The following is a 14,442-nucleotide window of genomic DNA, read 5'->3' on the forward strand; positions in this document are numbered from 1 at the left end:
CTCATAGCATTTCCAAGGAGCGGCTGGTGGGTGTGAACCACCGACCTTGCAGTTAGCAGTCCAGTGCTTATCCTACAGTGCCACACCAGCATTTTTGTTTTTCTTTTTTGTTGTTGTTGTTGTCATTATTAACTGCCATCCAGTTGATTCCGACCCATAGCAACCCTGTATAGGGTTTCCAAGAAATGGCTGGTGAGCTTGAACCATTGACCTTGTGGTTCAAACTGACTTTGCAGTCCAGTGCATTAACCCACAGCACCACAGAAGAACTTCAGACACCAGCATTAGAGAATGTTATTTTTCAAATATTAAAACACACAATCCCATTATCCTAGGATAGTTAAGAGTTCATATTTTCCGGTTCCCTTATGCCTGCAAATATGTTTATATAGGATTGCATACTGTGTACTCGGTTTTCATAGAAACACATAAAAATTGTCCTCATTTCCAAATAGTCTTTTTGATCATAATTTAGATGGTGATAGATAATATAGTGCAATTCATTGGACCATTCTCCTAATGTGAGATCATTAAGTTAATTCTATTTGTTGGTTAATACAGACATGCAATCAGCAACACCCATAATGCTACAACTTTCAGTTTCTGTGTTTGTGTTTAACTATTGATTTAAAGTTAATTCCTAAACAATTGCCAAGTCAAAAGATGTGAATCTCTTTATGGTATTTGTTATGTATTATAATATTGCTTTCTGAAAAGGCTCTGTCAACCCATGTTGCCTCTAACAGTAAATGAACCAATCAGTTTCATAGCCACCTTACCAATAGTGGATAATATAATTTTAAAACAAATTTGTTGCTTTATTAGCTCTTAAATGGTATGCCAGTGTGTCAAGATCGCTCTGTTTTGCAGTCTTAAAATCTCTAGTAGGGGTGACTATTTTATATTTCTCCTATAAATTTTGTATTCGCATCATTTACACAGTTATCTATAAGGATCTTGATGGATGGATTTGGATTTGTTGATATATTGACCTATCTGATATTCTTACCATTATCTCTGAAACTAGTCAGGCTCATGCAATCAAATAATCAAGATTGTGGAGTATTTGCTGTAACCGTATCCTGGACTCCAATACATGAGTGTTTCTTTGGAAAATTAGAATTGGATTCGTCACCATTTTTCACTGAAAATGCAGTTTTCAATCATCAAGGTAACAAGTAAATTTGAGAAATATATCAATCAAACTGCATCTGAGGTTCATCAGGGGCTGGCTTACTGCTGATATGTGTTCCATGGTAAATCCTTCTGTGCAGAAAATAAAGGAGGCCTTTTTCAAAGCGAATTTTCATCACCTGGTGTAAGTGCCCAGGACTGGGATTTTGAAGTTAGATTGTACATCTGTTTGTAGCATGTAGAACTACGTCATAGATTTTTTTAAACTAACATTTTATTGTGAATTGAGTGAAGGTTTACAGACAAGATCATCAGTTTTACATTCAAGAAATCCTATACCTTGTTTCAGCTCAGTGATTACAATCCCTTCCCTTCAACAACAGTTATCCCGCTTCCTACCTGTGGTTCCTGTTTCCATTCCACCCTCCTTCCCATCCCTTCTCTACTTTATCCTTAGGTAAATATTGCCCTTTTGATCTTGAATGATTGACCATTCCATGGTAAGCATACCTTACTAGTGTTGTTGCCCCCCTATATACCTATCTGTACTCAGCAGAAAATTCAGCCTTGAGGGTGAGTTCCATTCCAGACCTGAAGGGTGGCTGAAGGCCATTGCCTCAGGTTCCTCCAGTCTCTTTATGACCAGTAAACCTGTTTGTTTGTTTTTTAATATAAAAATAACTTTGAATTTTGGTTCATATTTCCTTCCACTCTGTCTGGGACACTCTTGTGGGATCCCATTCAGGGCAATTGTCAGTGGTAGCCAGGCACCATCTAATTCTTCTGGTCTCAGAGTCACAGAGACTGATGGTCACATGTTCCAGTGGTCCATAGGACTAATTGATTTCAAGCCTCTTCAGTTCTCATTACTCTTCTTTCTTCTGCACATGGAGAGACCAATAGCCTCACCTTAGATGGCTGCTTATGCGATCCCAGACACTACTCACCAAAATAAGATATAGAACATTGTCTCTTAGACTAGGTTATGCCAGTTGACCATGGTGTCCCCTGAGACTATGGTCGTGAGTTCTCAGGTCCAGTAACCCCTTGTGTTAAGCTGTTTGATAGTATCTAGGAAGTTTTCACAATTTTGCCAGCTGTATGCTCCACCACATTCATAGTTGTGTTTCCTTCATGTTGTTGTTGTTGTTAAGTGCCGTCGAGTCTATCCCGACCCATAGCGACCTTGTATAGGATTTCCAAGGGACAGTTGGTGAGCTTGAACCACCGATTTTGCAGTTCAAAGCAATTGTGCAGTCTGACACATTAGCCCACAGCACCACGTGTTTCCTTCATAGATTTTTAAAATTGTAATGTCAAAGGAGTAAAATATTGTTAGTATAGTGAAAAATATGAAATCTTGGGAAAGTCACCTGCACTTGTGGAGCAGCAATCACCATGCATCTGTAGAGTTGAGTGTGTGTGTGTGTCCTCATGTGCAAACAGGACTATCATCTTTGGGGAGAATTTGGTCAGTGGGGTTTGTGGTTGGTTTGTGGCAAGGTGGGAGTCATGTGCTCACTATACCCAGAAGACGGTGTCAGGAGCCTCTTGAAACACTATGCACCAGTGACAAAGGAAGCCGGGCCCTCACTGAAGATGCAGCTGGGAACACTAGGGTCAGTAAGTTCTTTGGAAGGAGCCCCAGTGCTTGGAGGCTGTTCTCTCTAAATGCACATGCTGGCATTTGCCATTCTTGCCCTTCCCGCCCCGCCCCCCACCCCCCCCTTGTTTTTACATTTCCTTCTGTTTTATATTCCTCTACCTTGCCCTCTCTGGATTAGCATTTATACAGATGTTTAGGTCAAACATGTGGCCTTCATTGTAGGGAATCTTATTTTCAAAGAGGTCCAGGAAGAAGCTGTGCCTTTCCCAGTTAGAACTGGCACTGTGGTGGGTCCCCAGTACTGTGGCTGGTATAGGAGACACTTGGGAGCACAGAACCAGTTTAGAGCATCCATGTGGTGCCATGAGGCAGCTGCTTCCAGTTTCTGTGTGGAGATGCCAGGCATCTAATGGGAGGCACAGACGGGGCTCCCCTGCGCCCAGGAAAGCCACTGGAAGTGTGAGTCTTCAGTAATGAGAGCTAATCAGACACTCTGGGAATTTGCTGGAGTGGGTCTGGGCTGTCCCTTAGGACAGTCTGTGGACATGTAAACATTGGCTTCTCCTCTCCTCTCTGGATTAGAATCTGAACTCCATCATTCAGTAGCTATATTAGAAAGAGCAGGTTACTTAAATTCTTGGTTCCTCAGTCTCCACATCTGTAAAATGGGAATAACAGCATAACCCTTCACGTGGGGTTGTTGACCACCTTTTAGCATAGTAAGCAGTAATGGTAACCATCATCATCATCATCATCATTGTTGCTATTGTTTAATCCCCTCATATGGGGTACTGTCTGAGGGGGAGGGAAGGAAAAATGAGAAATGTCCCTTTGTCTCTTGCATGATGAACCTTTGGGAAACTCTGCTTTCAGTGTTCTATTGCTCTTTCCTTTTGACTTTTGGAAAAAGGATTTTGGTTGTCCTAGTCTCTGGTAGAGTAGTGGTTACGAATCGGGCTGCAAGCCTCAGGGTCAGCAGTTCGAAACTACCAGCTGTTCTGCGGGAGAAAGATGAGACTTTCTGCTCCAGTAAAGATTTACAGCCTTGGAAACCATGTACAGGGTCGTTATGAGTCGGAACCGACTCCACGGCACATAACAACCAACCAACAAAAGTCTATTAAAGAGGAAGAAGGAAGAAAAGGAACATTTACTAAATGCCTGGTCCTCTGAGCTTGTAGACAGCCATGCTCCTCGGAAAGTTGTGCCCTTGGGCACTCACAGCTATCCTGTGTAGTAGTCACTGCTATTCCATTTGACTAAGGCAGGTGCACTTAGTTGTTCCAGGAGGGTGGAGACCATTTGTTCAAGTGGCTTTGCTGAGCTTTCACCCTTGAGCCTTCTGAGCCCTACATCCTTGAACCCTGCAGATGGTATAGACAAGTAAGGTTTGCAGCAGAGTTTGGTTGTGGACGGACTCTGAAGATACAGCTAGTATGGGAAGTGTACAAAGTGCTGGCCCTTCCCACTTTATGCGGTGCTCAGTCTCTGGAGCAATGAGGCTCCTCCCCACACCTCTGAGCCCCTCCCACCAGTGAAGGCTGCCTCCCACTCAGCCCCCCTCAAATCTCTAGAGGACAGAGTAGTCCTCCTACAGAAAGTTCGTTTTAAGGGGTGGTAACCAAAACCTTGGAGTCCTGGTGTGAGCCTGTAAGATCATCTCAGGAGTGCTAACCACAAGGTTGATGGTTCAAACTCACCAGGTGCTCCTTGGAAACCCTATATAGGGTCTCTATGAGTCAGAACTGACTCGATGACACGTAACAACAACAACCAAAACTCAGAAATCTTTGGGTGGTGCAGGTGATTAATTGCTCAGGTGCTAATCAAATGTCCACCCAGAGGGATCTCAGCAGAAAGGCTTAGCGATCCACTTCTGAAAAAGCAATCATTGAAAACCCTGTGGAGCACAGCTCTACTCTGACGCACACAGAGCTGCCATGAGTCAAAATCCACTTGGTGACAACTGGTTTGGTGTTTGGTTTTACCAAGACTCAGCTTTCTTCTCTGCTCTTGTTCCTCCCCAGCCCCCAAGGACAATGAAGAACGCGTGTTCAGGGAACGCATGCGACCGAGGAAGCGGCAGGGGGCTGTCAGGCGCAGGGTCCACCAGGTCAATGGCCACAAGTTCATGGCCACCTACCTTAGGCAGCCCACCTACTGCTCACACTGCAGAGATTTCATCTGGTAAGTGCTCATCTGGGAACCTCTAGTCACCCTTCTCCGAGGGCGGGTGAAGGGTGGGAGATTATAGACTTCATTTGGAAAGTTCTGATGTATTCCATTTCTTCTTTATTTGATTTCAGAATGCTTTTCTGAAAGGCTAAGTATGTGTTAGGAGCTTGGGGGAATACAAGGAAAAAAGAAATCGTGTTTCCTGGTGACTTTATATTCAGAATTTTATTGTGTATTAATGCATTGTGGTGCACTTGTGTTTATTGAAAGTTTTTAGATTTTATGAATAGGATAGGCACTGGATAAGAACCACAAGGTCAGTGGTTTGAACCCACCATCTGCTCCGAGGGAGAACAATGAGGCTCAGGTCTCATGAAGATTTAAAAAAAAAACAAAAGGCAACCCTCATAAACCCTATCCAGGTCGCTATGAGTCGGAACCGACTCAACAGCACTTAACAACAACACTACAGTAAAACCTGTAAAAGCTGGAGCTCATGGAAGGTGGAAACCTGGCAGAGAAGGAGATATTTTCTTCTAAAACAAGCAATGGATAAGTGACAAGACTGTATCCTTTCAGAGATGTAAAACCTGTGAGAATTGGGAAAATGAGGTAGTCCTAACTAGTTCCAGCTCTCACAGGCTTTACTGTATTGTGATTGTGTTTTTCAAAATAAGAATTCTTATCTTTTAGAAAGATAGGCTGAATTATTTACAAATGAAATATGATGTCTGGGATATGTTTTATTTAAAATCAATCTGGATGGAAGAGAGAAGGGACTAGACTAGAGTAGAGATGAATTAAGATTGGTAATATATTGATAATTGTTGAATATTGGTAATGGGTGCATGAGGCTCCATTATTAGTCTACTAATTTTGTATATGGAGTCCAGGTGTGGCACTGTAGGATAAAGCACTGAACCACAAGGTTGGTTTGGACAACAAAGTTGGTGGTTCAAACCCACCATCCGCTCCTAGGAAACCCTATACAGGGTCCCTATGAGCTGAACTGTCTTGATGGCACTTAATGACAACAACTTTTGTTTATGTTTGAAGTTTTCTACAGTGAAGGTTAGAAATATACTTGATTCCCTGTGTTTGTATTACACAGTGGTTCTTTGTAAGGACCCTAGCAGTGGTTCTCCTAAAATGGTGAAATTTCAAAGGAGCGGAGGGCGTTGTTGGTGAGAGTGTTCAGGGAAGGCATTCTGGGAAGGTGGCATTTCTCCTTTCAGAAGACTAAGTAGTCATCAGGTATTAGTAAGTCTTTGGGGAGGTGGAGGAGAGTAAGGAAAGGAGCCTTGGGGGTTAGAGAGGACTTTTATTGAATATTCTCCAGGTGCTCTGTTGCAAACCCAAACCTACTGCCATTGAGTTGATTCTGACTCATAGAGACCCTATATAGTATCAGAGTCTGTAATCCTTTCTGGAGCAGGTGGCTTCATCTTTGTCCCACTAAGCAACTGGTGGGTTAGAACTGCTGACCTTGCAGTTAGCAATCCAGTGTTTACCTTACAGTATCGTCAGGACTCCTTTAGACACTAAAATATCAAAGGAAATTTTCCCATTATCCTCTGAGCTATGTTATTAACCTCATCCACCACTGACAAAATTGAGGCTTATATGAAAAGAGACGTTCCTGAGGCCCTCCACTAGGACGGTCTGAGGCATGATTCTAGCCCTGGTTAGCTTGACTTATGCTCTTCTCAACACCCCACTGGCCTTTCTGGCAAGTTCTGGTGATGGCATAGTAGAGGTTGACCACATTCTTAGATCAGGCAGGGAAGAGCAAGTGAGGGCAGGTTGCAGTATGAACTAGAAATAGTACGCACCAGATGGTAAGTGAGTCGGGCTCTGAGCACCCCTGGAATCCCGTGGATCGTATCTTCAGTCACTGACGTACTAAGACTTACATACAGAGCAAACTCAACCCGACTGAAGTGGAAATAGTGCTTGGCTCCACCCCCAGACACTGCTCATTTCCAGGGCTGACAACCTATTTTCTGTATTCTGCTCATGCATTGAGTGGTTGGAGAATGCAGGTTGGGTGAGTGGGTAGTGGTGGTGGTGGGGCTCTGAACTTGACACTTCCTGAGGTGTGACCTCTGCAGCTAGGTGGGGTTGCAAGGAGCTCCAGTTGTTGTCAATGCACTGAGCACAGGACTAAGGCCAAGTGGGCTGGATTATTCAGTGGCATGCTGACCTTCAGCTCTGCCACAGGGGAATTCTTACACTGGCCACAGAAGAAATCTCTCACATTGATCTTAACCCAAACCATATTTTGGTCATACCTCAATCTTGTCTATAGACTGACCCATGACCCTGGCTGTCTCTGAAATATGCCTCCAGAGAATATGTCTGCCAGCCAAAGTCCCCTCCATTCCCACCCTGGTTAGGGAGCCCATAGAACATGCCTGGTGCTGGGAGGTGAGGAAGGTCCACTCTACCCTTACCCTTGAGAAAGGACATGATCCACTGATTGAGGCTGCTGAGAACACACAAGGTAGTTTGTGACTTTGTAGAATGATACTGCCCCACTCAAATGACTGTTGGTATAGGAAATCAAGCCCTCATCCTGACCACACGGTACCCAATCTGAATGCTGCCACTACCCCCTGTGGCAATCAGAGTGAGGCATTCTCAGGAACCCTGCAGGTGGGAGTTACCTCTCCATGCTTACTGCAGGGTAGGGCATAGGGGTGGAAGTAGGGTATCCCATCATCCTCAGTACATTGTGGCCAGTGGCCAGTGGCCAGAGTTGGGAGCTTGCTGGATTTGCATTTTACCAAGTAAAATTTTATCTTCTTAAAGGGTTGTATTCTTCTTTTCAGGGGTGTCATAGGAAAGCAGGGATACCAGTGTCAAGGTAAGAGGTACTGCATGAACAGTCTGTGGGATCCAGAGAGAGATTCAGATCTCAAGCTCACAGAAAGCATCTGTTGGGTCTGATTGCATGTGGAGGCTATCTATGGTCTGCTTGCTATGTTCCCCCCCAAGAAGCCAAACACTATTCTCCTTTGTTCCTGCGTATTATTCCCACATGAATATGTGTCTTCCTTGGAAGTACCACCTGAATCTCCAAGTCTCCCAGTGGTCTCAGGAAGCCTCCAACCCACCCAGCCATTTGTGTACTAGTTGTAGAGGTAGTCCTTTTAGTTTTCCTAGTGCATCACAATGCCTCGTCTAGAGGCTCTTCAAAAGCCCACGTTGTTCCGAGCTGGGCTCTGTGTGTTCTATCAGCTCACTTATTCTCTCCCTCCCTGAAGAATCTCCTTCACCTGACTGTTTGCTCAGTATCATTGGATGGTCCTTGCTGATTTTCTTTTTCATCTCTACTGTGGAATCTTTGGCTCTTAAACATTGAAAGCTCGATTAGAAGGACCAAAGACTCTTCTTTTCAGTGCATTGACTATACATGTCTAGTTAAGTTGTGCCGAATTGGAAAGTTGGAGATGCGACATGGTCATGTCGAGGCTTCCCTGAAGTTGGAGCTGGGAGACTGTCTCCTCTCCTTGCCTGGCTATTTTACTCAGGAGAGAGTTGGATGGGTTTCATGTGTCCCTATTTGGACAAACAAATACTTACCAGATACAAGCAGATACTTTTCAGCCACCTCCAGCTCTCTCTACCCTAAGACACTACAGACAAAGCTACAGACCAGTTCTTCAGGGATATGAAACAGAAATTTGAAAACATGGCCTGTAATGTCACAAGCAGAGAAGAAAGCTGCTGTTCTCCCTGTTCCACTGGCCACCCAGGTGTGGTACTGAGTGGACCACAAGAAAACTGTGAGGCTGCTGACAGACAGCACTCCCTGGGAATGCTGGGAGTGCAATTATTCCCTGACCTTGGGATGTCAGAAGCAAGGAAATTGGTTGGTGCCCTTGGAACAAGAGAAAACTCTAGTGCCCTTTAAGTATGGGTCTCATTTCTAGTGGCTCTGAAGGCACAGTGCTTTGAAAGACCTGCATAGAGGACTTGGGGGTCATGAAATTAAGACTCAATGACAGAAGGGGGTCCCTCATCCCTCAGCTGAGGCCTGAGTGAATGCTGGGATGAAAACTTTCTTGCCCACTTGTCGCTCAGCCTTCCCGTTTGTTTTTTTTTTTTTGCCATTTGCAGTCTGCACGTGCGTGGTCCACAAGCGGTGCCACGAACTCATAATCACGAAGTGTGCGGGATTAAAGAAACAGGAAACTCCTGATGAGGTAACTATTTATAGCATTGGCATTCCAGGCCCTCTTCTTTGCCATCCCCCCTTCACATCCTCCCCCGTGTTCCCCAAGAAAAACCGTATTCTCTGAGATCTCGTCTCTTTCATTATGTTGATCAAAACCCAAGAGAATCTCTTGGTATGTGGCACAATCGATAGAATGAGCATGGCTGCAGCTCAGTTTCATGTTTGTCGATATTATGCCCAGAGCAGTCTGATCCACAGAAAAAAATGTGGGTTTTTTTTTTAAATCTCACTGGAACACTGGAAGTGGCTAATGGACACGTGAATGACTCCATGTGGTTCATAAACAGTGTCAGAGACACGGCACGAAATCAGAAACATTATCTTTATGAGGTGCTGGGGGACTGAAGTGGAATGAACAAATTCTAGGAGAATTTAGGAGGTGGACATCACATTGACACAGCATTGGTAGCCTCCCATGCCTTGAAGAACTTTCATACATTGAATCCCATAACAATTTTTATGAGGTAGATGCTTTTATCATATTCACTGTACAACAGAACAGCATAGAGAAGCCAAACTGATTTGCCCAGAATCACAAGGCGATTATGGGAAAGAGCCATGTTCCATCCCCGGAGTCAGCTAGCTCCAGAGTCTGGACCCTTGGCCACTACACAGTATAGTCTCTTGTCTTAGAAATGAGCACTAGTTTGACCATTAGAAAGTTGCTAGAGGGAAGGAAGCAAGAAAACTGAACAGTGAAACTAGATTTCTCCTCATTGAGAGAGATGGGGAATATGGTGGTACCACTTAGAGACTGAAAATACCTTTCTGAGGAAGATGGCAGGTATGTATGTAAGCACAGGTGTGTCTGTGTTCAGAACAGTTGATTTGGAAGGTTATGCCTTTAATTCTAGATAAAAGAAATTAATACGGTATAATAATAAGCCATTAGAATTAGAAAGTCCAAGTTGTATCACCCCAAAAAGAGAGTAGGTTTGTAATCAGCTGAAGTTATCATTTAGCTTCCTAAAGCATGGACTGGCTAGAGACCTACCTGCTTCTAAAATAATTCAACCAAATAGTATCTTGACAGGCAAAACATTCCCTCATCTTTTATCTCCTTTGACTTTCATGCCCTTTCTGGAAATCAGCAAGGACAGGATTACACTGCGTGCCTTCCTTGTGCCTGGAAGGCAGACTGAGTGCATTTCCAATGTTTTTCACAGGGGTTCTACTGACATGGCTAAAATTTCAAAATGATACCTGGATCTCTTGACTCTTGGTTTTGCATTAAAACCCAAATCAGGGGTCACCCTCATTAATTTTGCAAATATATGAAAGAAAGAGATGGCTTACTTGCTATCTGACTTCCTTCCTTTTCTCCTTTATCCATTGAATATTTATTGAGCACCTCCTGTGTACTAGGCATTGTACCATTACCATGGAAACCAAGAGGTTTCCATGATAATGGTACACCTTCCCTCAAGGATCTCAGATCTCGTCAACCGCAAGTTGTTGTGAACCCTTGCAGGTTTCTATGTAACACATATTGTTCCCTCCTCACCCGCTGTTGTCTCACTGACCCCCACAGTTCTGTGAGGCCAGGTGGGATGGGGATACTAACCTCGCTGGTCAAGTGAGAAATCTGAGGCCTACACACTTATCTGAGACCTTGCAGATGGTTCTGGTAGAGCCAGGCCTGCAATCAGATCCCTGGATTCCTGCTTCCCTTACTTCTTGTCCCTCTCTCTTTACTTCCTTTAACCAACCATTAAGTGACAGTAGTGGTGTGGTACTGTAGGATCAGCACTGGACTGCTAACCACAAAGTCAGTGGTTCAGATCTACAAGTTGCTCCTTGGCAGTGTTATATGACAGAGTTGCTATGAGTCAGAACTGACTTCGATGGCACTTATCATCTTATTTAAGTTTATTAACAGGATAAGCACTGGACTGCTAACTGCAAGGTTGGAAGTTCAAACCTATCAGCTGTTCCTTGGATACCTTATATGGGGTTGCTATGAGTTGGAACCAACTCGACAGCACTTAGCAACAAAAACAACAGCCTCATAGTGGGGAGTCCTGGTGTGGTTCTGTAGGATAAGTATTGAATAGCTAACCACAAGGTTAACAGTTGAAACCCACCAGCAACTCCTCAGAAACCCTATACAGGGTCACTACGAGTCAGAATTGACTCAACAGCACTTAACAGCTACGAGAATCCCATAGTGGAACGATGTGTGTTCATTGAGATAATGGTGCCTGGCGTGTGATCAGCACTATAGCTCCCTTAGTGTCATCACATGGTATAAGCAGTCTTTCTCATAAGTATTTTTCCCCCACCCCCAATTGAAGACCTATGTTTCCAAGGCACTCTTCTAGGCACACAGACCTGTTTCCACCAGAAAGCTGCTGAAAATCAGTGTGCCTAAGGCTTCTATGCACAAAACAACACTGTAAGCCCACAGGAACATCTCATGAATGGTTCAGTCAAGACATGCGACTTGTGTACTGTGCTGGGTTAGAGGCGGAAGTCTTGCTTGGAGGTGAAGACTGGCCTCAAACAGGCAAACAGCATCAAAGTTAAGGGCCTCGTGAGCAAAGACTCTGGGGAAGGAAGAAAGGAAGGAGGGAAGGAGGGAGGGAAGGAAGAAGCCTTCACCTAGTTTCTCAGAGCCGCTATCAATGATGTGCTATTGGGGCAAGAAGTTTTATATACGTTCCTTCCATGTACACTGTAGGACTCTAGGGAACTTGGCGGTGACTCTGTGTTTTGCTGTCCCTATAGGTGGGCTCGCAGCGGTTCAGCGTCAACATGCCCCACAAGTTCAGTATCCACAACTACAAGGTCCCCACCTTCTGTGACCACTGTGGGTCCTTGCTCTGGGGGCTCTTGCGGCAAGGCTTGCAGTGTAAAGGTAAGACACTCCTACGCTATCCTCTTCTCCCAATCCACATGATCCTTTTTATTTCTCACTTCTAAATAAACCTCACTCTTCACGTAACCCAGAAAGTTAGTTACAGATTGGGTCAGTGGACTAAATACAGACACTTGTTAGCATCTCTGCTCTTGGGGTAAGGAATCTCTGTGCAGGGACCTGTAGAGGAAAACACTGAGAACTAAGAAGATGCGACTTTACCTACTCAGATGGTGAACTAGTGGGAGACAATGAGTGCACTAAGAATAGGAATAATGTAAGGAGTGCAAGGGAAGATGTATTTTTGGAGTTAGGCCTTAAAATGATAGGTATAAATTGGGTTTATTTTATCATGACCCAGGGCTCCGAGCTTAGTCTTAGAAAGAGCTAGAACCCTGTCAGTTAAGATATGTTACTGATGCTTCATAAGCCTGTGTTGATTCCCCATGTGTCACACAGCTTGTTAGTATAAGAAGTAGGTTTTGAATCTTGACTCTTCTTTTTCATTTAAATTGTGGAAAAGTACAAATGACATAAAATGCAGTGTCTTAGCCATTTTAAGTGTACATTTCAGTGGCATCAGTTACAATCCTCGTGTTGCAAAACCATCATCGCTGCCATTTTTTAAGTTTTTTTCATCGCTCCTCACAGAAACTTGGTATCCATCCAAAAGCATTGACTCTTGAGCGTCTCTACTCAAATGGCTGTGCTACAGTACAGGCAAGAACACACAGCATGAGAAGGACAGTTTTGTCATTCCCACAGATAGGGAATACAGGAGGGAGAAGAGGTTTCGGGGGTAAAGATGGTGTGTTGAGTTTAGAGTAGGTTAACTTTGAGGTACTTGTGGGAAATGTCCATGGCACTGTTCATTAGGCTGTTGGACACTATCATCAAAACTCAAGGGCAAGTCTTAATGAGTATTGAGGTTCAAGATTTGTCAGTGTCTAAGTAGTAGTTAAGGAGCTCTGGTAGCATAGTGGTTACAAATCAGGCTGCGAACCGCAAGGTCAGCAGTTCAAAACTACCAGCTGTTCCGTGGGAGAAAGAGGAGGCTTTCTGCCCTTGTAAAGATTTGCGGCCTCGGAAACCCTGTACAGGGTCGCTATGAGTTGGAACTGACTCCATGGCACACAACAACAACAACAACAACAACAACAAGTAGTAGTTGGAGTACTGGTGTGGTGTTATAGGATAAGCACTGAATCACAAGATTGGTTTGAACTGCAAGGTTGGCAGTTCAACCCCACCAGCCACTCCTCGGTCACTATGAGTTGGAACCAGCTTAATGGCTTAACAACAACAGCAACAAAGTAGTAGTACGGAGTTTCTGAGCGGTGCAAGAGGTTAGCACACTCAGCTGCTAACTGGGAAGTTAGAGATTCTTATCTACTAGAGGTGCCTTAGAAGAAAGACTTAGTGATTTACTTTAGAAAAATCAGCCTGTGGAGTATAACTCAACTCCGACACACATAGGGTTTCCATGAGTCAAAGTTGTATGGATAGCAACTGGCTAAAATAGAAATTAAAGGCATAAAGTAGATATCATTTACTAAGGTAGAGACTTGAAGAAGAGAGAGAAGCCAAAGATAATGCTTGGGACCACTACTTCCAAAGAGTTTGTGTGTGGTAGCAGGGAGGAACCCTCATTCAAGGATGAGCCTGCAAAGGCAATGAGAGAGGAAGGCCTCTGAGGTAGGAAGAAAATAGCAAGAGATGGCATCAAAGAGCCCAAAGAGTTGAACGGATTTTTTTTTTTTTTTTTTTTTAATTTAAAGGGAGTGGTCAGTGGTGCCAAATGTTTCCAAGAGGTCATTTAAGGTAAAGAATAAGAAATGGGAAGGAATTTAACCACTTGAAGGCTGCTAGTGCTGGGCAGGAGTTGTCCTGGTGGGGTGGTAGAGAAGGAAGCCCAAGTGCAGTAGAATGAAAGACAGGATGTGTTCTATTGATGGCCTACAATTCTTTCATGAAGGCTGGCTGTGAAGGTCAGGGAATGACTAAGGTATTGAGGCAACAAAGACTTGAGGGAGGCTTTCTTGTTTTTAAGATAGGAGCGATTTAGAACGCTGTTTGTAGTCAGGAATAAAATCAGGAAAAGAGAGATTGATGGCCCTGGAGCAGTAGAGATGCGACGATGGGTCCCTTTGGGGTCTTCTTAGAGAGACCAATGTTTACTCTCCTCCAAGATGGAGGAGGGAGAACCTGAAGACCAGACCTGGATGCAGATACATTTCTGGTGCCAGGGATGGAAACCCAGGAGCCGGAGAATGGAGAAAAATGATCATGGATGCTTTGAATCTGTTGAGGGATTTCCAATGAGCTTTCCCTTGTTTTCTGAAACAGAAGGGCCTTTGCATACTTAAAGGCAGTGGGGGATGGTGGTTGGAAATAATGCTGTGGGAGCTGGAAATGATCTTGACTGTGTGG

The 14,442-nt window shown here is 44.1% G+C and overlaps 1 protein-coding gene across 1 annotated transcript in view; it reads left to right on the forward strand.

Annotated features, from left to right (window-relative positions):
* The window catches only part of PRKCE (protein kinase C, epsilon), a 771,524-nt gene that overhangs the window by 489,098 nt on the left and 267,984 nt on the right, over positions 1–14,442 (forward strand). Inside the window, exons 3-6 of the mRNA XM_006839418.1 lie at positions 4,768–4,927; positions 7,747–7,781; positions 9,038–9,123; positions 11,883–12,012. Of these exons, the coding sequence (XP_006839481.1) occupies positions 4,768–4,927; positions 7,747–7,781; positions 9,038–9,123; positions 11,883–12,012 (411 nt within the window). The remainder of the gene's footprint in view (positions 1–4,767; positions 4,928–7,746; positions 7,782–9,037; positions 9,124–11,882; positions 12,013–14,442) is intronic.

This window comes from Chrysochloris asiatica, unplaced genomic scaffold, assembly GCF_000296735.1.
Source record: "Chrysochloris asiatica unplaced genomic scaffold, ChrAsi1.0 scaffold00024, whole genome shotgun sequence".
Lineage (NCBI taxonomy): Eukaryota > Metazoa > Chordata > Mammalia > Afrosoricida > Chrysochloridae > Chrysochloris > Chrysochloris asiatica.